The sequence below is a fragment of the Ovis canadensis genome, chromosome 4 (assembly GCF_042477335.2).
Source record: "Ovis canadensis isolate MfBH-ARS-UI-01 breed Bighorn chromosome 4, ARS-UI_OviCan_v2, whole genome shotgun sequence".
NCBI classification, from domain to species: Eukaryota; Metazoa; Chordata; class Mammalia; order Artiodactyla; family Bovidae; genus Ovis; species Ovis canadensis.
The window spans coordinates 45,526,162-45,550,658 of NC_091248.1; the positions used below are offsets into that span (position 1 = coordinate 45,526,162).

General features: G+C 40.0%; 1 protein-coding gene across 2 annotated transcripts in view; it reads right to left on the reverse strand.

Moving 5' to 3' along the window:
- Positions 1–24,497, reverse strand: part of RAPGEF5 (Rap guanine nucleotide exchange factor 5) — a 233,557-nt gene that overhangs the window by 34,650 nt on the left and 174,410 nt on the right. For both annotated transcript variants that reach the window (XM_069587656.1, XM_069587657.1), the window contains 6 exons: positions 12,628–12,706; positions 9,104–9,248; positions 7,511–7,608; positions 5,681–5,711; positions 4,644–4,722; positions 2,055–2,204 (listed from right to left, as the gene is read on the reverse strand). In XM_069587656.1, coding sequence (XP_069443757.1) covers positions 2,055–2,204; positions 4,644–4,722; positions 5,681–5,711; positions 7,511–7,608; positions 9,104–9,248; positions 12,628–12,706 — 582 coding nt within the window. The remainder of the gene's footprint in view (positions 1–2,054; positions 2,205–4,643; positions 4,723–5,680; positions 5,712–7,510; positions 7,609–9,103; positions 9,249–12,627; positions 12,707–24,497) is intronic.

Sequence of the window (24,497 nt, forward strand, 5' to 3'; positions counted from 1 at the left end):
GCCATTCTGCATTTGCTATGAAATAAAATGGCATGGTTTTTTGACAGCCATTTTTCCATTTGCTAAGAATTATTTTTCTTACGGTCAAGTTTGTCACTATGCCATAAACAATGACAAGTGATAGAATTTTAAGCTCTGAGTAACCGGTAGGTTTCTGTTACTACATACATATACTTCCCCTGGGCACAAAACAGCTGGAAGCCTACTGAAAGCTATGGGAACAACAGTATTAGTCCTTTCAGAGAAACCATCAACATGGCCAATGTGTATTTTCTTTTGAGAATCAGAAAATAACAGTAGATCTCATTGTCATTTCATTTTGACACAATATTGAAAACATTATTTATTAAAAATTATGTAACTAGAGCAAGGAACACATTAGGTTCTGTGGCCTTTTTTTTTTTCCTTCATAAGAACATTATTGTTTGGGGGATATGAAACTGCAGGCAGAAAGGTTCTTAACAGACAAAACTACTAATTGATGAAAAATGATGGCATATTTCCAAATCTGTGAGGTAATTCAAGAGATAAGCTCATATTGCTAGTGATGATTAGCTATGAGTATATGCACATCAGAACTCCAGATGAATCTAATTTAATAAAGTGTAAAAATGGTATTTCACAGCCATCACAGATAGTGGGTAAAACGAGCCCTTCATTAATTCCCAGATGCGCGTGTGGCCCTGGGCCGACACTGGGTCAGCTGCCAAAGCGGGTGGGCCTCCACTGTGCACCCAGGCCCTCTCAGGGTCCTTCTTTCTCCAGCACCTTTTGTCTGCATGGGGACCCAATAATTACTTTCTGTAACAGTACTGCCTTGAGAGGTGAATGCTCATTTTGATGAAGCTTACTATTGTCTGGAATCATTTAATCTTTTTGGTCACTTAAAATTAATATACAAATATCGTATTATCTGGGGTATTTCCTAATATATTTTATCAGTCATTCAACTACTCTCTGAACTCCCTTAAAATTCATGTAAGTCCATATGTTCCTGAAACATTTGCTCTTTCCCCTTAGAGAATGTTTCGCTAGGAGGCCTGACGCCCAGGGAGAGGAAGGAGAGAAGCACTGGGCCTGGGGAGATGGGCTGTATTTGTTTGACTATGTAAACGATTAGCTTGTAGGGCCATTTTATCTGCCTCTGAGTAACAAAGCGGAAGAGACCATGTTCCCTCACATAATGCTTTAATATCAAGTACATTCTGATCTTCTCCTGACTCTAGAGTGATAACAAAAGGTAAACAGAAATGCCCTTTATCTGCTCCCCCTCCCCCCACACATCATCTCTGGTTGATTAGTTTACGCTGTCCTCCCATTTTTCAACTACTGAGGCTCAGTCACTTTCTTTGTGTTTTTTTTTCAGGGCTAATGAGATATTAAATAAAGATCGTAAGGCAAAAATGGGAGGCTAGTGACACAGAGATCTGACAGGCTCCAGTGGAAGCGTAGGGTTCTGTTCAGGTCACAAGATCAATAGGGTCAGCTTGTAATCTGTGTGATCTTATTCAAAACACACAATAAACCATTCTCAGAGGATAAATAAGGCCCAACAGAAGACTATAACCAGAGCTCACTCCCCATGTCTACGTGAAAGAACACTGCCCGTGAGCTTTCGGCTTAATGTACAGTGTTTGTTTCCTTCAATAGGGAGTCTTTAAGTATTAACTTGTCAGCCGGTAAAATGACTAGTTCAAGGCTGTCTTTTCTTTTTGCTTCCAAAAGTAATTTCATCCTTTAGCAATTTCCCAAGTTAATTTAAACATGAAAACAGAAGGCTTATCTAGAGTACAAACTATGTAAAGCTTTATAATACATTTCAAAACACTGGCATGCCTCTCTGTTTGGTTCTTGGGGAGGAAATTCAGTATCCAATAGTACCCAACTGTTGTCATGGAAACACCTCTGGTAGGCAGCTTCTCATTGTTAGGGTGATCACCCAGCTGCGGACCCAGAAGGGACGCACTGCACGTTTATTCCATAAAATGTCAACTCTCTCCCTTTGGAGGCAAGCCAGTGAATGATTAAACATTCAAAGACAGAATATAACTTACCCCCCGAGAAGGTGACGGCTACCAGAGCCAGATCCTCTTCTGCATGTTGGATCTTTTCTGCTACAACCCTCAGGATCTCTTGGGCTGTACTGGAAACAGTGGCCTTCACGCTGACATAGGAGTGCTCCGTTATGTACACGTGGCAAAAAACTACATGAGGTGAAAGGATTGTGAGTAAACAGAGAACTGTGGCCACAAGGTACAGACCTTTCCAAATCAAGGCACCCACCACACTATGCTTCTTAGTACAGGACAGACACAGCTAGACTTACACGTGCACATGGGCGCCCGAGGGCATGGGAACGGAGCCCCGTGCTTACACACACATGAGATGGAGGCATTATAAAGCAGGTGGGCGAGCCGCAGTAGTCCTTGGGCGTCCCAGAGCGTAATGAGAGACACGTGTCACGCCAAAGCTCGTTGTGTGTTCCTGGTAGCAGGCAGCCCACCCACAACACAGTGCAGTCTGTGCAACACAGACTGGACTTCACAGACCCTTCCGTGAGGGTTACCGAGATCTCCCAAAGCAGCCTACAAAAATGTCTAACTCATACATTTTTACTTTACACTTCTCCTCTCGACAGCCAGTGGCTCAGTAAAGACCACCACGCTTTGTTATTTGAATTCGCATAAGCTGGCGTTCTGCAGTCCATGGGGTTGCAGATGGGACATGACTGAGCGACTGAACTGAACTGAACTGAAGCTTTATCTAAAAAATCTGTCGCTTGCTATGGTTTTTGGCTTCAAGCCTTCTTGATCTTTTAAGAAAGAATCTCCGCCCCCTGCCTATATCAAGGTGGTAGTGAGCTTAATTTTCAAATGGAGGTCACATTTCCAGCCTTTTTAATTTCCTTTTTCTTGTCTGTGGTACTACTCATTATTACAAGGGCATTATCACTGTCATGGTGAACAGGCCCAGGAAAAATATTCCTTTATGATTTGACAGCAGAAGCTGCCTTAATAGCGATGGAAATAACTGACATGTTATTTGCCTCTTATATGAGCCATTGTGAATGTATAAAACACTAGCTTCTTTAGAAAAGACAGGACAATAATATACTTAAGTATTCTTCTTTTCTAGATTGAAGAAAAGAAGTAGAGTGTAGCTCCTAGAGAAGTTTCCTATGCAATTTAAATGGCACCACAAAAATAAATGCAAATGAAGCAAAAGACAAACTATGGGTTTACTAGTATAAACCTCAAAGTAAACACACTTTGACAGAGGCACTGACAATATTTTGTTTCAGGTTTGGTAGGGTGTGTCATTAAAACTCTAGAATCCAACAAACAGCTGTTTTATGTGTTGTCAACAGACTCGTGAGAGAGGAAAAAGGCTTTTTTCCTTCCATAGAAAGATGGAGTTTTTTTTTTTTTTTTTTTATTTTAATATAAATTTATTTATTTTAATTGGAGGTTAATTACTTTACAATATTGTATTGGTTTTGCCATACATCAACATGAATCTGAAAGATGGAGTTTTGAATCAAGGCAAAGATGCAGTCTACAAAATGCTAAATGTGAGGAAAGTTTACACTGGGCTTAGTAAAATGATGAACAAAAACAGTCTGAGGCACCTTGAAATAACCCTCTGAAACTCGGCATGGAAAATTCAACAGCTAATTGTAAGACAAATGGGAAAGGAAGCTTAGCAACTGAGAGAGGAGGAGGTGAGGTTTTCTGTTCCTCCCCTTGGTACAGATGATGTGACCCAACAAGCGCCCTCATGAGCAGCTTGTTATACACAAAGGATGGAACGGAAGAGGAATCTGTGACATTTGGGTGCTCAAGGGTTCAAGAAGTTGAGCAAATATTCAATATCTATACTTAGAATTTTGGCACTGTTGGGGCAGGCGAGTTTTAAAGTCTCCAGTCCTAATAGCATGAGCATCTGAATGGCTATTTCCCAGCTCTGCACTTGACTCCACCTTTACCCTAACAGGAGGAAACCGTTTCCTGTTCTGCTATACAACAGTAAAGCAGAGAAGCACGTCAGCACCGGCAGTGTGCCGCAAAGGTGCTTCCCCTGCCCTGACCTAGGGGCCCTCTTCGGATGGCGGGGGCGGGGGGGAGGGCATGGGATGTCACGAGCCCTTTTGGCACGAACACTGAGGACGCCCTGCATGTGTGGCACTGCCCGGCATGGCCTTGCCTAGGAGGGGTTTCACATCCTTCCTTTCATTATTCCCGCCAAGATTTTCTCCTCTAAATCTCCAGGACTGACTCAGTCCAAGCCCTGAACAGTGCTTTCAGCGGACTTTCCAGTGAGTCACGGGCAACGGACCGACAACAGGGGAGAAGGCAGCTAAGGGTGCCTTTCCAGTCCTCTGCACCGCTCCCTAAGAACGCAGTGGACTCTGCGTAGTCTCCTTCCCTTACTTCCCGAAGTAAAGGTGTCCTGGCTCCAGGGACAGTATTCAATGATGAAACTGTACCACGGCAAGAGAAGAAAAACTTTCCTTGTGGATGCTAATGTGCTTGTGGTGGTGGGGGTGTGGCAGCTGGAAACAGCTACCGGCAGGCGGAGGTGTTAAAGTTGCGTTGTGTTAAAGTCCTCCACCTGCCCCCAACCCCTGTTCAAATCATACTCACTTTCCTCACTTTCCGTCACAGTTCCTCTGTGCTGCAGCCAGTTCTCCTTCAGACTGAATTGGTGGAAAAGGGCTTTATTCTGCAAGAAGGGAGGACAAGAACAATGAACAAATGTATTGCTGCCCTTTGGAAAACCACAGCTGTTTGCAACATGTTCCAAAAGAGTGTGCCAATTTTTTTTTGAATATGAAATCCATCCGTCTAATCTTAGAGGAATAAACTGGGAGTTGCCTCAATTAATACAAGTGGAGGTGGAGAGTCTGAGCAACAGGATAGACCTTGGCTAAGGTCAGTGGCAGGGACAAAGCCCCAAATTGATTCTTTACAACATGCTGGAGAATACAGGTGTGATTTTTAACCTCTGGCCACTACAAAAGTCCACAGCTGCTTCTCCTGAGAAAGATATGGTTTCCCCACCCCAACATCATCCTTACATTCGGATAAGGCCACTCCGACATAGTGTCATACTTCTGCTGTAGAGCAGTGACTTGCTTAGGGGAAACAGGTAAATAATTCATTATGATTATCCGTCACCTGACATATGTGCTCCTACAAAACTTGTGCCTGACATGTTATTTTGCATTTCCCCCTGATGCTGAACAGGAAACACATTTATCCCGGCTATGATCTCTCTCTCTTGGTTGGGTTGAAGAGTGCAAACCTTTTTCTTACAAGACTTTCTTACTCTTGTAGGCAAAAACGTCTTGCATAGATGACTTTCTATTTTTGCATCAATGATTAACAATCAAGTTTATGTCATTCAGGGGACATTGGGAAAACTCCAAGGTTACAAAATACACCACAAAAAATGCAGAAATGTCATAAAGTCAAGGGCACCTGGCTGAAACTGGATCCAAACCAGCACAGGGAAAGCTAAGTGAGGCAGGAGCAGGGAGGCAAGCTGAAGCCCCCAGCTCCTTGCCTGAGCCCACCTGGGTGGGGGCAGCATTCATGTTAATTATGAAGAAATGCCAAGAGGGGCAAGGCAAGGTCCCTAAATCAGATCACCCAGTTTCAGAGAGAAGGGTCTGCCTCACCTTCCTTTGCGGTGAGTATTCATCCACAGTGCTGAAAGGGAAACAACAAGAGGTCAGTCTTGTCTCAAACCCAGGAAAACATAGCCACTGTCAACATAGCCACTACTTTTCAGGCACGGTGCGGAGATTTCCGCGTTTCAAAACGGTAAAATGCACAGTATTCATTCATTTACTATGTAAAACACACTTGATGTTAGGATTTCAAGTGAACCAGGAAGAAAAGAAGCTGTTTATTCAATAGGTATACTTTGCTTTCTACTCACAGAAAGTGAGCATTGGGGAAATAACTGGATTTACTCAGTCCACAGAAATTCTAAGTTTATTCACATTTCACTAAATCTTAGGTGAAATTACTGTTCTTCAGACAGCTAAATAAGCTAGCTAAGGCTGCTCTTTTCCAGGATGTTTCAACGTGTGGTAGGACTTGTGGGGCCTTCAGCAGGTCCCCAGCTCAAATTGTATTCTAGCATCTAAAAGATATTTCATTATCTCATACCAAAGAGGCAGGAATCATGACTTAGATCATGTTCTTACTTATATCTATTACTTCCCATTTTTATGTAAGTTTTCAAGTGGAATGTATTAAATTACATTAATGCAGTTAATGTATTTAAATTTGTATTAAACCAGAATTAAATTTTCCCAATTGTAAGACCTGCCTTACAGCATAGATCTATTTCCAAGTAGGGTATTACTTTGATGTAAATGTTTCTTTCTTTTTCATTTTTGCTTCATTTGCTTGTTCATATTTTCATATTAGTCTTAGGCGATAGAAATTTTTTACAGTGTAGAATGTGATGATAAAAGACGACCACCAAAATTCATCACATTCATTATTAACAACCTGTAGCTCATTTCTGAACTTCTAAATGTGTGATTTTCATGCCTGGGACAAAGGTTTACACACGATTTGTTTACACCCTAAAATTATTTATATAGCCTTCACTGCACAGGATCTTCCTTTACTAAATACAAGTCAGGCTTGAAGTCTCTGACAGTGTGAAAGGCTTGAATTAACATTTTCTATGAGAAGCACCATTTGTGACTGCTGAAATCTTAATATAAGTTTGTCACAACTTGACAACAGATGTGTTTTATGTTTAAAAAGTAGAAACTACATTGTAAATCAGAGAACAATATTTCCCTTCAGATTACCTTTGCAGGTATATCTGAAAACTGAACAATGACTCAATGTTTTCATTTACCAAAGTTATGAAGAAGAGTTAGTGGTAAATCAGAGTAAAATCAGCTATTAGCAATTTGAAAGACTAATGATAGACACCTCAGTGATACCTGGACATGACAAAAGTCAGAGTAAGTACTTCCCTTCAATTTTTCTAAATTGATAAAGAAACCTCAGGGAATCCATAAAATGAACTTTAAACATGTGCCATTTTGCTGGGTTTGTTTTGCTGGGTTTGCTGGTTTGCTGGGACTTGTTTATAAAACGTTTTTTCCTATCCTATTAGAGATAGCTATGAACCCTGAAATGACAAGTTAAATATTTACACTTATAAAAATAAATAATAATTCATTAAATAATTGTTTTTATCCACCCAGACTATCATGGCTCAACTGGTTCCTATCATATTGAACAGGATTTTTTAAAAAATAGCCAATAAGCTTAATTTAGTGTTCACTCATCTTGAGACATAAAAACAAAATACTTATTTACTACTAGGAAACCTAATGAATCGAGATAAATCGAGATAATCGAGATAAATCCCAGATCTGAAATGTTCAAAAGGATCTTTCTGAGACACCTCCAATTCTGTCATATGTGTTGCTGCTTTCTCTTACTATGTGTGATGAGGAAAATGAAACACTTACTGACGACGGTGCATTCCAAGTATCTTTTGAAATTCTTTCAGCTCTTTTTCAAGGATTGGGTATTCATAGACATCATCCAGCACATTCCTGTATATGGTCTGGGGTGGGGTGGGGGGGGGGGGGCAGAAAATGGCAGGTGAATTGGTCTGGTGTCTATTTTGTAAGGATTAAGACTCAAACAGTGGGTAACCTGATCAGAGAGATAAGTGGAATCCAGAACAATGCAAGGGGTTAAACCAAGCACCAAAGAGCTCCTGAGTGGGGGTTCTACCCTAGGGCCCCTTGCTCAACTGTGTGGCTCTCTGGGGCCACAAAACTCTTAGGGGCGATGGGTAGGTAGGAGCTACTCAAAATTCCCAGGCCTGTTCTACAATGTATTTTTAGAAATAAAAGCCACATAATCATTTGGGTTGGAGAAGGCAACGGCACCCCACTCCAGTACTCTTGCCTGGAAAATCCCACGGATGGAGGAGCCTGGGGGGCTGCAGTCCTTGGGGTCGCTAAGAGTCGGACATGACTGAGTGACTTCACTTTCACTTTTCATTCTCATGCATTGGAGAAGGAAATGGCAACCCACTCCAGTGTTCTTGCCTGGAGAATCCCAGGGACGGGGGAGCCTGGTGGGCTGCAGTCTATGGGGTCGCACAGAGTTGGACATGACTGAAGTGACTTAGCAGCAATCATTTGGGAAGGAAAAAGAAATCTGTTGAATTAAACTAACCAGTTGTTTTGAAAATAACAATAGTTTAGTCAGAGACTTGGTTTAAACCAATTTTTAACTGGATGTCTAAAGATATTTTAATTTTGAAATCAAAATGACTTCTTTCATGAAGACAAAGTCAGTTTAGACACTTGCCTCTTCTGAAATAGAACTTTTCCCCGCACGGATTCCACTGCACCCCTTATCTGAATTGACCTGCACAGCTAACATGCTTTTGGTGGCTAAAAGAGTCCAGCTGTCTACAAACTGTCTCCAGAGAATCATCTGTGTTGAAAAGACACGGCAGCCTACTCATGATTAGAAACACGTATCAGCTTACCTAATTTAAAATGTAAATCTAGGTTTAGCATCAATTTTATAAGTTATGATTGTTTTAAATGTCTCAAAATACACCAGGTCATGAAAAAGTTTCATAATGTATACATTGTCAATATATATGTTCTTATATGATAAAAATGATGTTTTATCCCACTATTGTAGATATGGGACTGGTTAGTTTAAACCTATAATACATCTCAACATATTAGGCAGTATCAAATTTTAAAGTATGTTTTATTTAACCTCCCTTAATTATTTCATTTGCAATCAAAATTCTCATGACATGTAAAATAAATAACCTTAAATGAGTGACTTTAAAACTTGCCTTCTACATTTATTCACATAGAATTATTTAAAGTTAAAAATTTCTAACTATGTAAATAATATTTGGCTTCAGAAGTCAAAACAAACAAATACTTTGAATCATAACTTCAATATTACAAACAAGTTAGAGGACTGTAACATACAAATGAGATTACTGAAACGCACAACTGAAAATAAAATCAGTCATTCAGCATCAAAGAGTAACTGAATAACTGGAAGTTTTACATTACCTTTAAAAACATTTTTGAATGTTCATCTTCATGTAACCAGTCTTTGTACAGAGCAATCCACTGGGAAACAAGATGCAAGACCTTCCGTTTCCGACAAGGAACGTCTGAATTTTCTTCTTTGCCTTGATACTTCTTAGCAGAATAGGTGCAAATAGTTAAGAAAGAATACTGCATTGTTGCAAGTAAAAATATGAAGAGATCCATTTATTGTTTTCACAAAATATGTTAAAGCACGTTTTTGAAAAAAATCTACAAGTATCTGTATATGTAGGAAGAAAAGAACATGTGTAGGGAAAGTAACAGGTATGCACTGAAAAAAGCAAAAGGGAACCCAGAAAAGTGATTTACATACACTTGGTGGCAGGCCATGAGGATAAGGACTGGATGGTCAAACTGACAAATGTATCACACAATTCCACAAGCAGTGTGGGCTAATGCCACTTTGAAGAGATACCAGATGGGCCATTAATCACAAGGATGGCTTCAAGAGATCTGGCCTCACTACATAGGTGGACACTGTTTCCATCAAGATGACATCAGAAGTAGGCCACGTACACTCTGATCCTCAGAAATTTACATTCTAAAGTAGTGCCAAATGAGCATAGATTTCTGGAGCATAATTTGTGGTGTGATTCAACTGTCCACCCCCAGGAATTTACATGGAAAAAAAAAAGAAATGGATAAGTGTACAAATGTAAGTAAAAAGGGCTGCTAATTTAATTTTCCCTGAGATAAAAAAAATTAAATAGGTGTAACTTAAAGGCTTCAACCACTGAAAACAGTTAAATAAATTACTGCATATCCATTTAAAGGACTCTTTTGTAGCCATAAGGCTGATGGTCCAGCACTCTATTTGCTGACACAGGGCATCCACAATATACTGTTAATTAGGAAAGCAAGTAAGAAAAGAGTATGTGAGGATCATCCATTTCTATTAACTATGTTTATTTACATGGTCATTGCCTGGAAAGATATATACTGATAGTTAACAGTGGCTTCTTAAAGTAATGAGATTTCAGAGAACATGAATTATTTTTATTATACTTACAAGCATTCCCCAATTTGTATACAATGACAATGTGTTAACTAACTATGCTGTTAAAATTAAATAAAAATAACAACCTCAAAGGCAACATGCTTAAAACCTTAGGAATAAGACAGAAGCCTGGCACTTCCCAAAACAGCCTAGTGTTTTTGCCTCCCAACTTATCGTTTCTGAGTATCTAGGACGCATTAAAAAATTAACTAGAAATAGAAAATGCTATGACACCAAAGACAGGTAGGCTTTAGGGTTACTGGACAGGATTCTATATTCTTTAATGCCAATATATAATAGCAAAACAGGGATAATTCTGTATCAGACTTTGTAACATTTTTTATAATCTGCTCATTTAAAAGAAGTATTTATTTGGGTCTTAACAGCAGGATGTAGGAACTAGTTCCCCTACTAGGGATCGAACCTGGCCCCCTGCATTGGGAAAGCAGTGTCTAAGCCACTGGATCACCAGAGAGGTCCCCTTTGTAGCTATTTTAAAACATAATTCAGCCACTGTCTCCCCAACCCACAAAAGTACATCAAGGACTGAATGGATAAAAAGATGTGGCATTTATACACAGTGGAATACTATATATAAGATCATGGCATCCGGCCCCATCACTTCATGGCAAATAGATGGGGAAACAGTGGAAACGATGAGACTGTATTTTTTTGATCTTCAAAATCACTGCAGATGGTGACTGCAGACGTGAAATTAAAAGACACTTGCTTCTTGGAAGAAAAGTTATGACCAATCTAGACAGCCTATTAAAAAGCAGACATTACTTTGCCAATAAAGGTCGGTCTAGTCAAGGCTATGGTTTTTCCATTTGTCATGTATGGATGTGAGAGTTAGACTATAAAGAAAGCTGAACAGCAAAGAACTGATGCTTTTGAACTGTGGTGTTGTAGAAGACTCTTGAGAGTCCCTTGGACTGCAAGGAGATCCAACTAGTCCATCCTAAAGGAAATCAGTCCTGAATATTCATTGGAAGGACTGATGACGAAGTTGAAACTCTAGTACTTTGGCCATCTGATGTGAAGGACAGACTCATTGGAAAAGACCCTGATGCTGGGAAAGACTGAAGGTGAGAGGAGAAGGGGACGACAGAGGATGAGATGGTTGGATAGCATCACCGACGCGATGGACAGGAGTTTGAGTAGGCTCTGGGAGGTGGTGATAGATAGACAGGGAAGCCTGGCGTACTGCAGTCCATGGGGTCGCAAAGAGTCGAACATGACTGAGCGACTGAACTGAATAGTGTATATATATATATATATATATATATATATACACACACACACACACACACAGAATAGTATTTATATTAATATTGAACAGTGTGTGTGTGTATATATATATATACAAATGGTACCGCTTTACCGTACAGCAGAAATTAAAATATTATAAATCAAATATAATTCAATAAAAAATTTAAAAATAGAGGAGAAAAGTTACAGATAACACTGAATATTTTAGAATGGATACAGCTGGGGGGGGGGGGCGGGCAGGAAATACTTAAAATCCTTGTTATTTCACCATGAAATTAGAGCAACTAATTCAGAAAACTAACTCAGGAAAAAAAAAAAAAGTACATCAAGGACATCTGATTTCTTTGATGTCTACCTGTGAAACAAACTCAGGCAAACACAAAGAATTTGTTAAAGTATGCATTTCTTCTACTTTTTCTCTTGAAAGGCATAATATAAAGATTTATCTTGCATTATTTCTACTTATGCAAATGCTCTTTTTGTCTTTTCCTGTGACCTTCATGGCTTGACTTCTGATAAAGAAAAAACTCTTTCTTAAACATTGCAAGGCAAGACACTCATTGGGAAACTGCGGGCGTTTCCATGGCGTGGCTTCCTGGCCTTTGATCTGTTGCATCTCTTCTAGTCAGTGTATGCAATTCTAAAGCCTCCTTAACTGGTCATTAACCCTCTAATCACATCCATCATCCTAAAACAGCGTGCCCTGACAAAGCTCTGAAATGATGACAGCTGATTGGGGGTGGAAGTGGGGGGTCAGACCTCCCAAGTGGGAAATCCTTGCCTTCCCTAGGACACTTGCCCAGAAAAACACTCTCACACGCATGCTTCCCCACCCATGTGGGCTGGCACTAACTGATTGATTGTCTTGTAAGTTCAGTTACTGCCACTCCACTCAACCTTTTGACTCCGGGGTTTACCCAGTAGGCCAAATTCATCTCTAGATTCTAAAGCCTTGTGACACAGGTTTGAAGAAAACATAGTATCAACACACAATGTACCCACGACACAGAATGTGAAAACAGCAGCTCTGCATCTCTGGTCCCCCCTGCATACTCTGTCTCATTTCATCTTTCACCTTGGCTACCACGACATTAATATTTAACACAGCCACACTCTACTGCGGGCTTGAGTAAATGAAGAAAGGCAGTTAATTCCTAATGTGAGACATCTGTCTGAGAGTAAGCCGACACAGCGTCCTGAAGCTAATGAAGGATATTGCCTCAACAGCGCCTGGCACAAGTCGTCAGTTGTCATGAAGACTGTGTACGTGAGAAGGAAGTCATCAAGGAGAGTCTCTGCAAAGAAAGGGAAAACAAACACAAGGTGAGCAAATCGGAGATAAGAGGGGAAAGCTGCTTGGCCAGGCTCTGGAAGAGTGTGCACAGCAGAAACATGATAAATGGTGGTGGCAGTGGGAGGGGTAAGGTTAGGAGAATTTTAGCACAAAATACATTTATAAAGTTACTTTTAAAAACTCTATACAGAATGCCTCAAGCAATGAGATTTCTTTTCTATTACAAGGCTCCCTAAACATATAATTTTGTCATCTGTTTTTTCCTTTCCTAAAACCTCATCTATATTTGTGGGTACAGATGTTATGGAAAGCCAATGTATTAAAAAAAAAATGTGCTTTAAAAAATAAATTTTATATGATTTCTGAAGTATGCACTCCAGAACTACAGGAAATGACACCCATAAATTCTAATCCCTGGAGGCTCAGATGGTAAAGAATCTGCCTGTAATGCAGGAGACCTAGGTTTGAATCCTAGATTAGGAAGATCCTTCGGAGAGGGCATGGCATCCCACTTCAGTATTCTTGCCTGGAGAATCCTCCTGGAGAGAGGAGCCTGGTGGGCTACAGTTCATGGGGTCGCAGAGCTGGACACAACTGAGCGAGTAAGCACAGCACAAAAGCCATTTACCTAAGTCTAGGGTAAGAACAATGGATAATAAAAGCCAGAGGATCCACGGCAATTTCCAAAGCCATTCACTTTTATCTCTTGAAAGCATCTGTAAGAAGGTGGGAAAGTGAAGAGTGATTTTCTTCTTGCTGTGAAGAGAGACAGGGCTGAGTCCAGTTAAAAATGGAGAGCAGATAAAAAGGATGATGACATACTCCTTCCTAATTCCTTTTCTACCTCTTCAATACAAACAGGTCCCATTTTTTATTGCCTCTTTGGCTTAGTGCTCTTTACAAAGTCCAGCTTACGTATAATATGGAACTGCTAAACAGGCAAACTCCAATAAACTTCAAAATTGATAGAAAGACTTATGTTCAGAATGCAAAGCAGACATTTTGCCATAGTAGTCTTTATTTACTCTCCATATCTCAAAATTCATTTTACTCTATTATTTCGTTTTCATGTTGTTTACATTCTGGATACCAAAATTTTAGCTATCTGAAATAGTACTAAATTCTATGAATAGTGAGCTTGTGTACTTAATAGCATTGACGCTCTTTCATACTACAAATGTGAAAGTAGAAAGAATTGTCCAGAACAGAACTCTATAGCTCCATTTAAAGACTGGAAAAATTCCATACTTTTAGAAATAACCAGCAACTCTCCTTTAAAAGTTATCAGTGCAAAACAGACTGTTTTGAAGAATATAAAATTCTGATAAAAAGAGGCTGTGAACGACACCTACAGCCCTCTATCAGCTGCAGGGGTTAACTTATTTCCATGGTTTGTTTATGCTACAAAATAGCAAGATACTCTTGATCTACACAGAGTAGTAAAGTGGTTGCAAATGGTACTGGGTTACCAAAACTTCTTGCTTTCTAGAAGCTCTTTATGAAAATGAATCAGAGGTGTTCATGAAGAGGATTAGGGACTTTTTTTCAAAGGTATTTATTTTTTTCAGATAAGTAACAGTGAAAAAGTGAAAAAGTCAAAATGTTAGTCACTCAGTTGTGTCTGACTTTTGGCAATCCCAGGGACTATCGCCCACCAGGCTCCTCTGTCCATGGAATTCTCCAGGTAAGAATACTGGAGAAGGTTGCCATTCCCTTCTCCAGGGGATCTTCCCAACCCAGGGATTGAACCTGGTCTCCTGTGCTGCAGGCAGATTCTTTATTGTCTGAGCCACCAGGGAAGCCCAAGCAACAGGATTCCTCACTAAAAATAAAATAAAATTTGAAAAACGCCACCTAAAATGTAAAAAAGCCTAAGCTTACACATATTGCATCACATGCAGTATGTGAAGAGTCACTATTACTATTAGTCTGTGGAAAAAGCAAGTTCTCAGATGTGCCGAGGCCTTGCTGGACATATATTAAGGCCAGCACAGGAAAGCTGCGGGACTGTGGCTGACTGCACAACCGAATGCAAGTGGACTCATGCAGCCTAAGTTCATAGCAGAATATTAATAAGTTCTCTACTTAGGTCCTTGCTCACAAAAGTTTCCAATCCATGCACAAAAAGGCAGAAGAAATTTTATTCTAAGGTCTATCCCCAAGCTAATTAATTCACAGCGCAAGCTAGTCACTGGCCTCCTAGTGAAAACTTTGGAATGTACATTAGAAATGTTTGCATCTCTTTCATTACAGGGTTTTAAATAGATGAAGTTAAAATCCAACAATGGTGTGACGTCTGAACCCCTAGGCTATCTGGGAAACTAACTTTCAAACTATCACTCTGGGATGCTGCTGAACAATAATGTTCACAAATTAGGACATTTCTCTGTACTAAATATGGTTGATGAGAATCCTCAGCTTCTGTGGTCTGATTAGAAGTTAAGTCTTTTTTGCATTAAATATTAGATACAGGCAGTAAGGACCTCAGAGAAGCCTAGAATTACTTTAGGCTTTCCAATGGGCCCTTACAGATTGGAGCAAATAATACACAGAAGCCAGTGGGTGACGTCACTGAGTACCTCATACAAGTCAGCATACAAAGTTTTTGGTGTGACACTCAGGTTCAGATGCTTTGGAATGTTCTTAATGTGTGTGCTCAGTTGCTCGACTGTGTCCTTGTGATCCCAAGGACTGTAGCCTACCAGGCTCTTCTGTCCATGGAACTGTCCAGGCAAGAATACTAGAATGAATTGCCATTTCCTCCTCCAGGGTATCCTCCTGATCAAGGGATCAAACCTGCATCTCTTGCGTCTTCTGCATTGGCAGACGGGTTCTTTAACACCAAGCCACCTAGGAAGCCCCTTGGAATGTTCTTACACTTAGCTAATTTAATGGGGTTGGGAATATTCTCTAATCAAGTTTTACTCCATGAAAAAGTCACATTAAAAAGAACACCATACTGGAAATACCTATAAATAATATATACAGTATTTCATGCAATAAAGAACTGTATTAGTAAAATAAAAAGAACACCATTAACTTTGACATAAGCAGCCATTCCACTCCAAAACAGTCTTAGATGATGAACTGAGTGACTCTGAGAGTTTGGCTGGATGGTGGCAAAACCATTTGGCATTCAATTCCATTAACCAGCTCATACAAGATAATATTTTGTTGAGGGCTTTGACCCAGAAATGTTTATTTTCCCTGAAGCTACTAGCATATTTAATATTCAACAGCATTTACCTAATTATCTCCCTGCCATAGAAATAATAATTAAAGTAAAAACAATGAGGCTATATAGAAACATCTCCAGTTAAAAATCTAACAAAAAGAACAGCTAAAATTCCTTATGAATAGAACAGATTCCCAACACTCCTAATTCAAATCTTTATATAACTACCATTTTGTCCTGAAAATTTTCTACATAAAAAGAGCTTTCCTTTATTCTTTTCAGTACTGGTATTTTTTTTTTTTGCCACATATGAAAGTAATTGAGTGATTTAATCAAAAAGACACACTTGAAATAGAAGTGCATTTTAATAGCCATGCTTCAAAAAAAAAGGCTGTCCCATTGGTATTTAGACATATTTTTAGAAGCACAATGGCTATATAAATGATCCCCTGAAGACTATTAGCCAACAATGGCCATTTAGAAAGACTAGCAAATCCACTGGCAACCATATTAAAACACTATAATTATATATTATATTATATACTGCTTAATTAATGGTAATTTAAGACTCTAGGTAGAAAAGCACTTTTGTGTATAAAAATATCTTTCACTTAAACACATTCATAGTTGCCACACAGACTCACATTCTGAATAAAAAGATGCATTCATTTATTTCTAGCTTAATGAATACCTAGATATTAATATACAAAAAACCTGTCTTTGAAATTCTATCCATTAAATAAAATCACTAAATCTAATCTCAAGTTCTTGGCTCATCACTGACAAAAATACTCAGCTAACCTTTTTGGGCATACCCCCTCTTCCCACAAATAATACAAAATTTTGTAGTGGATTTTTAATTACAAGAATTACTTTTTGCAGTATAAAAGCAATATGCTAAGAACAATCAAAACTGGAAGGTAAATATTACAGTTTTAAGACTACGTAACTTGAAATAAAATATATTAATATGCTGTAAAAATCTAAAGAATAGCTCTAAAATTTGTGTCTATAATTAGCCATGATGTTAATTAATACAGAACTTTTCCCGATCATCTGCTACTTTTTAAACTTAAAGGCATAAGAAAAGAACTGTCTATTTTTATTTGATTTTACTTGAATGTATTTTTCTTTTATGCATAAATTAAAATTTTTTCTATCATTTTAAGTGTATAAAGCACTAAAACTTTCCATTTTATTTCTACAAAGCACAAAGGTTTCTAGAACATCCCCAAGTTATGTCAAGGTGAAATGGTAATTGGCTTGGTATAGATCCATTTATAGAGTTCTGATATGAAAGGAAATGGTCTAAATGCTTCCAAAAATTCTAAGCTTAATGCCTTTTTCCAGATATTAAAAAAAAAGAAAAAACAAAACAAAACTCTGAAGTCCAGAAATCATGAGTATAGGGTGACTTAGGAGCAATTAGAAAAATCTACTTCAGTTTTATTTTCCAACACTCGCCAACAAAATGCACTGCAATAATGAAACCACTCACCAGTTAAAGTAAATTACCAAGAAAGCAAATGAACGGGATTTTGACAGACAATGGCTTATTAGAGCCATTTGATCTATGTAAGGTAATGTGAATATTCAACATTTCTGTACTAACTCATATTACCTAAGTACTGTTGGTAGTTTTGTTTCACATGTATTTCTACGTCAGATGCAATGAAATTTAAGGTGCTCTAAAATATGCTTGACTTAACCTTTATTCCAAGGAACCAAGAAAAGCTTTGTACTTGAAAGGGCCTATTTCTGGCCCTGGAATGTTACAACTTACCATTATTTTTTGAGAAGCAGTGCCAAAATGTACCATGTCATCTGATTAAGCACAAACAAAATAATTTCATGTTCATGCTTGAATCATAGGCTCAAGTGCTAGGCCTCTGATAGGAGTTGTGCCTCTTGCTCAGTGCATTTCACATTTCAAAAAGCAGTATTCGTGACGTCAAATGCAGCTGTTTACTACAGCTTTTAAATTCAGTTGATTCCTGCAGAATTTTACAATTTCACCACAGTACTGCTTAGCCATTTTAAAACTGCCAAATCCTGAGATATAGTTTTATTTTTAGATATCGATTACACAAGAAATGCTTATTCATTTAATGCTGTTTCTACATTAAACTTGAAAAGTCATCCCTTTAATGACTATAGATAGGGATGGCGTGGCACTCTTCCAATGATATAATCCGTTTTCATTTTAACTCGGAAAATTTGGTTTTAGAATCCCACCGCATTTCTTTAGGACAGAATGACTTGAGTGCTGCAGGTTTTATGTTCTTGGCTACATTTAATTCCACACGCTGCCTTTTAAAAATGTCACAAGAAGGAGCGTGGAATATTAACAGCAGTGCTTTTATCTTCTCCGCACAGAGAAAGGGTCACGTTTGCAGGTCGCTCTGTCGTCACAGAGGGGCCGGCCCGGTGAGCTCCTGCTGTCCCAGCCCCCACTAGCTGCTGCGTTCAGGCACAATTCATGGATCTGCCATGTCTGCTGGGAAGCTCAGAAGACATGTAGAGTGTGCAGAGGGAGTCAGAGAGCCTGCTTCCCAGCTGGGGAGCCTTGAGCAGAGCACCTCACCCCCTGGGCCTTGGCACAATCACCTAAATCCACACCTAGCGGAGCTGTAGTTCAGATGGAACAGGATAGCTAAGGCATCTGGCAAAGAATCTGGTACACACAGATTCACAATAGATTCAAGAATCACAAGAATCACAGAATCACAGAATCACAAAGATTCAAGCACACAATACATGCGTTCTGCTCTCTGCATGCATGCTAAGTCGCTTTAGTCGTGTTCAACTCTCTGTGACCCCATGACCTGTAGCTGGCCAGACTCTTCTGTCCGTGGTGCTCTCCAGGCAAGAATATTGGAGTGAGTTGCCATGCCCTCCTTCAGGGGGATCTTCCTGACCCAGGGATTGAACCCGCATCTCCTACATTACAAGTAGATTCTTTACCACTGAGCCACGGAGGGAAGCTCATCTGTTCTTTAGTTTCCTAAAGTAAAATTACTTATGTCTGTCCTTACCTGTTTCTCCAAGTGCTACCAGTCAACCAACCAAAACTGTGTACTGTGTGCAGAGGGAGGGTGAACTATACATAAGGCATCTGTTGAGGCACCAGGGGTTGATACAGGGAAGCACAGTGGCTGGTCCATGGCATGATCTAAGTTAGGCAACACTCCACCAAGCAGTACCAACATGGATGTCATAGGGGATGAAGGAGAGACTCCCGTATGCCAAGGAAGGTTTCACCAAACAGGTGGCATGTGACATGACCCCTGAACTTCTGAGAAGAACTGGAGGAGAAAGAAATTAAGTGTGTAAGCAAAGGAGTGGGTCTGGGTGTGTGTCTGTGGCTGAGTCATAGGCCAGTGGTCTTTGAGACTTGATTCTTCCTAAAGATGCTTTGCGCTAGACAATATTTAAAACTCAGAAATCTGGCAACACCAGGTCCACAGTTCAGTTGGCAACCATGGTTTAGAGCTGAGTTGTACTTTTTATGCAGAGGGGCCTCCCAGTTTAGCACAGTTCTACTCTGCTTGGCTTCTGTTGTTCACCTGAACTGGCTGTGGACATGTGAGTTTGCCAGTCTTAGTCTATGGTATAGTTATGAAACAGTAATGGAAAGGTCATATGGTGAAACAGAAACCCTAAAAAAGCACGTTGGAGACAACTCCCAGGGTCTCTGAGCTCTAGACTAAGGTATCTGGGGCTCATTCTATATGAAAAGGAAAGTGAGTAGAGACTTTTGAGGTCAGAAGTGACGAAAGATACAGGTTACACTTGCCACATCCCAAAAGTAACTGGGGATGAAGGACAAATGAGGGGAGGGAATGGCAACCCACTCCAGTGTTCTTGCCTGGAGAATCCCAGGGACAGGGGAGCCTGGTGGGCTGCTGTCTATGGGGTTGCACAGAGTCGGACACGACTGAAGTGACTTAGCAGCAAGGGGAGGGAGGATGAGTTTATTTTTAAATGCACTGAGCCTGGATTCCCTAGGTTACTTTAAGTGAAACTACTGAGCAATATATCAAAGACCAGAGTTTGCTAACGAAGGCTAGATGAAGATGTATAAAGAGACAGGTTGGGAACAACGTGAATTTTCAGCAACAGTCCTAAGAAGACGTAAGTAGAGGGCTGAGGGTTGAGCTGGGGTGGAAGTTCACATTCGGGTGATGGCAAGAGAAAGATGAACTAAAAAAAAAAAAGGAGAAAAAAGAAACTGGAGAACTGGGAGACAGAAATGTAATAGAAACGAACAAGAAAGGACTGGAAAAGAGAGCCGATCGAAAGTCTCCAAAGTTGCTGGAGGGAGGTCCGAGAGACAGAGCATCCAAAGATCACTGGATGTGGCGTGTGATGGTCTCTGAGACCAGACCAGAGATATGCCCCTTGGTAAGTCTCAGGCGCACACTCTAGTTGGACTGAAAAAAACTACAGATGTTCTGACAACCAGCTCTCACACCTTCTAGCATACTGTTTCTCCCCAAAGACTCTCCTTGCAATTGTGCAGCTCATTGATCAGCAACAGCAGGTGCTCTCACGAATGAGCCAGGAGGTCAAATTTCTTCATGATCAATGCAAATATTGTTTTACTTAACAGTATATATGAGAGTATGGCAATTATCACAACTATGATGCTTAAAATACCAATCTGCCAGCATCTACCAACAAAAATTAATATCAAAGATTCGCTCAGTCTAACATAACTGAACTGAGTTGTTGAATCTTGTACAATCAACACCACACAATGATTTCTTAAGATACAAACTGTGTTCCTAAGTACCTGGCAAATGTTCTAAAATTTCATGAAACAAAAGAAAGTTAATTTATACATTAAATCTTAGATCAGAAGTCTCAGGTCTGGATGTTGTGGTTCAGTCACTAAGTCATATCTGACTCTTTGCGACCACATGGATTGCAGGCCTGGTTATTTTAAGCAGTAACTCTAATCCTTGAATAAACTGCAAACAAGGTATGACATTTTTATCTCCTAAGCACTAAGCAGAATCTCTATTATCAGCTTTCTTTCAAAACTTGAAATATATCACCATTCTGAGTATTAATTATCCCCCCTTAGTCAGTGTCAATCACTAGCGCTGAATTTCAGACAAGTAAAACTTTACTTACTAACTTACTTTTGTTTCTGGTTAAAAAATTTTTTTTTAGGTACACTAGAAAAGCTACTTTAAACAAAGTTTAGCAATGGATACTCAACTGCCTATTTTAAAGTTAAGAACTGGCATGATAGCTAGATATATTAAAGATAAAAAGATATTCTACAAACTTACTCATTTAAAGTAAACACAACTAAGGCTCTTTCTAAGCAATTCTGCACAAGACCTTAGGCAAACTGAACGCTTCCAATACAAGAAAACTTACTTTAACATATTGCCTCTGTTTGAAAACATTTCTAGGATAAATATCTTAACCAGTGACTGACAGCAGACATTGCCTTTGTGTCTGGTTTCCAGAACAGTCACTAGAGTTCTTTCCAATATCACACGACTGCTTTCTTTCTTACACAGGTAAATGGAAGGTTTGCGGTTTAGAGTCACAAAGAAAGAATTGGTCACAACTGACGACTAAACTCCAATTACTTCAGATTGAAGACAAAGTTGCAGGATAAAGTGTCAACCTTTGCAAAGATATGGAATTTGACTGGTGAGGTCACTAAAGAACTGCAAAGGGCAGTCTACAACTCCAGACTGATGACTATTCCGTCCATGCGAATATCTAAGCAAATCTCCACACCCACCACCACTACCCAGCACACGTATTTTAGCCTCAGTTCAGTCCAGTCCAGTCGCTCAGTCGTGTCTGACTCTTTGCGAACCCATGGACTGCAGCACGCCAGGCCTCCCTCTGCATCACCAACTCCCAGAGTTTATTCAAACTCATCTCCATTGAGTCAGTGATGCCATCCAACCATCTCATCCTCTGTCATTCCCTTCTCCTTCCACCTTCCATCTTTCCCAGCACCAGGGTCTTTGCAAATGAGTCAGTTCTTCCCATCAGGTGGCCAAAGTATTGGAGTTTCAGCTTCAACATCAGTCCTTCCAATAAATATTCAAGACTGATTTCCTTCAGGATAGACTGGTCAGATCTCCCTGTAGTCCAAGGGACTCACAAGAGTCTTCTATACCAGAGTTCAAAAGCATCAATTCTTTGGCGCTCAGCTTTCTTTACAGTCTAACTCTCACATCCATACATGACAAATGGAAAAACCATAGCCTTGACTAGACAGACCTTTGTGGACAAATAACTCTGCTTTTGAATATACTATCTAGGTTGGTCATAACTTTTCTTCCAAGGAGTAAGCGTCTTTTAATTTCATGGTTGCAGTCACTATCTGCAGTGATTTTGGAGTCCAAAAAAATAAAGTCTGCCACTGTTTCCCCCTCTATTTGCCATGAAGTGATGGGACCAGATGCCATGATCTTAGTTTACTGAATCCTGAACTTTAAGCCAACTTTTTCACTCTCCTCTTTCACTTTCATCAAGAGGCTCTTTAGTTCTTCTTCACTTTCTGCCATAAGGGTGGTGTCATCTGAGGTTATTTCTACCAGCAATCTTGATTCCAGCCTGTACTTCTTCCAGCCCAGCATTTCTCATGATGTACTCTGCATAGAAGTTAAATAAGCAGAGTGACAACATACAGCCTTGATGTACTCCTTTTCCTATTTGGAACCAGTCTGTTGTTCCATGTCTAGTTCTAACTGTTGCTTCCTGACCTGCATACAGATTTCTCAAGAGGCAGGTCAGGTGGTCTGGAAGAATTCTGAAGAATTTTCCACAAGTTGTTGTGATTCACACAAAGGCTTTGTCCTAGTTAATAAAGCAGATTATATGTTTCTCTGGAACTCTCTTGCTTTTTCTATGATCCAACCAATGTTGGCAATTTGATCTCTGGTTGCTCTGCCTTTTCTAAGACCAGCTTGAACATCTGGAAGTTCACGGTTCACATAATATTAAAGCCTAACTTGGAGAATTTTGAGTATTACTTTACCAGAGTGTGAGATCGGAGAAGGCAATGGCACCCTACTCCAGTACTCTTGCCTGGAAAATCCCACGGACAGAGGAGCCTGGTAGGCTACAGTTCATGGGGTCGCGAAGAGTTGGACATGACTGAGTGACTTCACTTTCACTTTTCACTTTCATGCACTGGAGAAGGAAATAGCAACCCACTCCAGTGTTCTTGCCTGGAGAATCCCAGGAACAGGGGAGCCTGGTGGGCTGCCGTCTATAGGGTAGCACAGAGTCGGACACGACTGAAGCGACTTAGCAGCAGCAGCAGAGTGTGAGATGAGTGCAATTATGCAGTAGTTTGAGCATTCTTTGGCATTGCCTTTCTTTGGGATTGGAATGAAAACTGACCTTTTCCAGTCCTGTGGCCACTGCTGAGGTTTCCAGATTTGCTGGCACATTGAGTGCAGGAAAAAAGCTCAACTGGAATTCCATCACTTCCACTAGCTTTGTTCATAGTGATGCTTCCTAAGGCCCACTTGACTTCACATTCCAGGATGTCTGGCTCTAGGTGAGTGATCATAATACTATCATGCATATCTGGGTTGTGAAGATCTTTTTTGTAAAGTTCTTCTGTGTATTCTTGCCACCTCTTCTTAATATCTTCTGCTTCTGTTAGGTCCAGACCATTTCTGTCCTTTATTGAGCCCATCTTTGCATGAAATGTTCCCTTAGTATCTCTAATTTTCTTGAAGAGATCTCTAGTCTTTTCCATTCTATTGTTTTCCTCTGTTTCTTTGCATTGATCACTGAGGAAGGCTTTCTCATCTCTTCTTGCTATTCTTTGGAACTCTGTATTCAAATGCATTTCTCTTTCCTTTTCTCCTTTGCTTTTCGCTTCTCTTCTTTTCACAGTTATTTGTAAGGCCTCCTCAGACAGCCATTTTGCTTTTTTGCATTTCTTTTTCTTGGGGATGGTCTTGATCCCTGTCTCCTGTACAATGTCACGAACCTCCGTCCATAGTTCATCAGGCACTGACCTAATCCCTTGAATATATTTCTCACTTCTACTGTATAATCATAAGGGATTTGATTTAGGTCACACCTGAATCGTCTAGTGGTTTTCCCTACTTTCTTCAATTTAAATCTGAATTTGGCAATAAGGAGTTCATGAGCTAAGCCACCGTCAGCTTCCAGTCTTGTTTTTGCTGACCGGTCTTGCTTTTGTTTTGTTTTAGCCTCAGAGAGATTCAAATTTGCTTTGAACCACGCCTATTCCTTACCATGCCCCAGAAAGCTAGTGGTGGTTTTGGTGGGTGATAGGGAAACACTGGAAGGGAAAGCAGTGCTAGTCTGTATGGGGGAAAAAAAAAATAGCCACTCTTTATGGCCACACACTGTCAGCTGTATCATGAGCTTCACCCAGCTGGTCTCTGCTCCTCACAGCCACCCTAGGAGGTAGGTAGGGCTTATATCTGTGCAGGATGGTGACACCAAGACTGAGGTAAGTAAGGAAAACCACCACCATGTTAATGCAAGTTAATGTCAGAAGGGGCTCAGGTCCTAAGCTGGGCTGAGCCTCAGCAATGTCTCTAACTGTGTGATGCTCTCCTGAGGGTGTAAAGCCAAACTGTCCATGTCA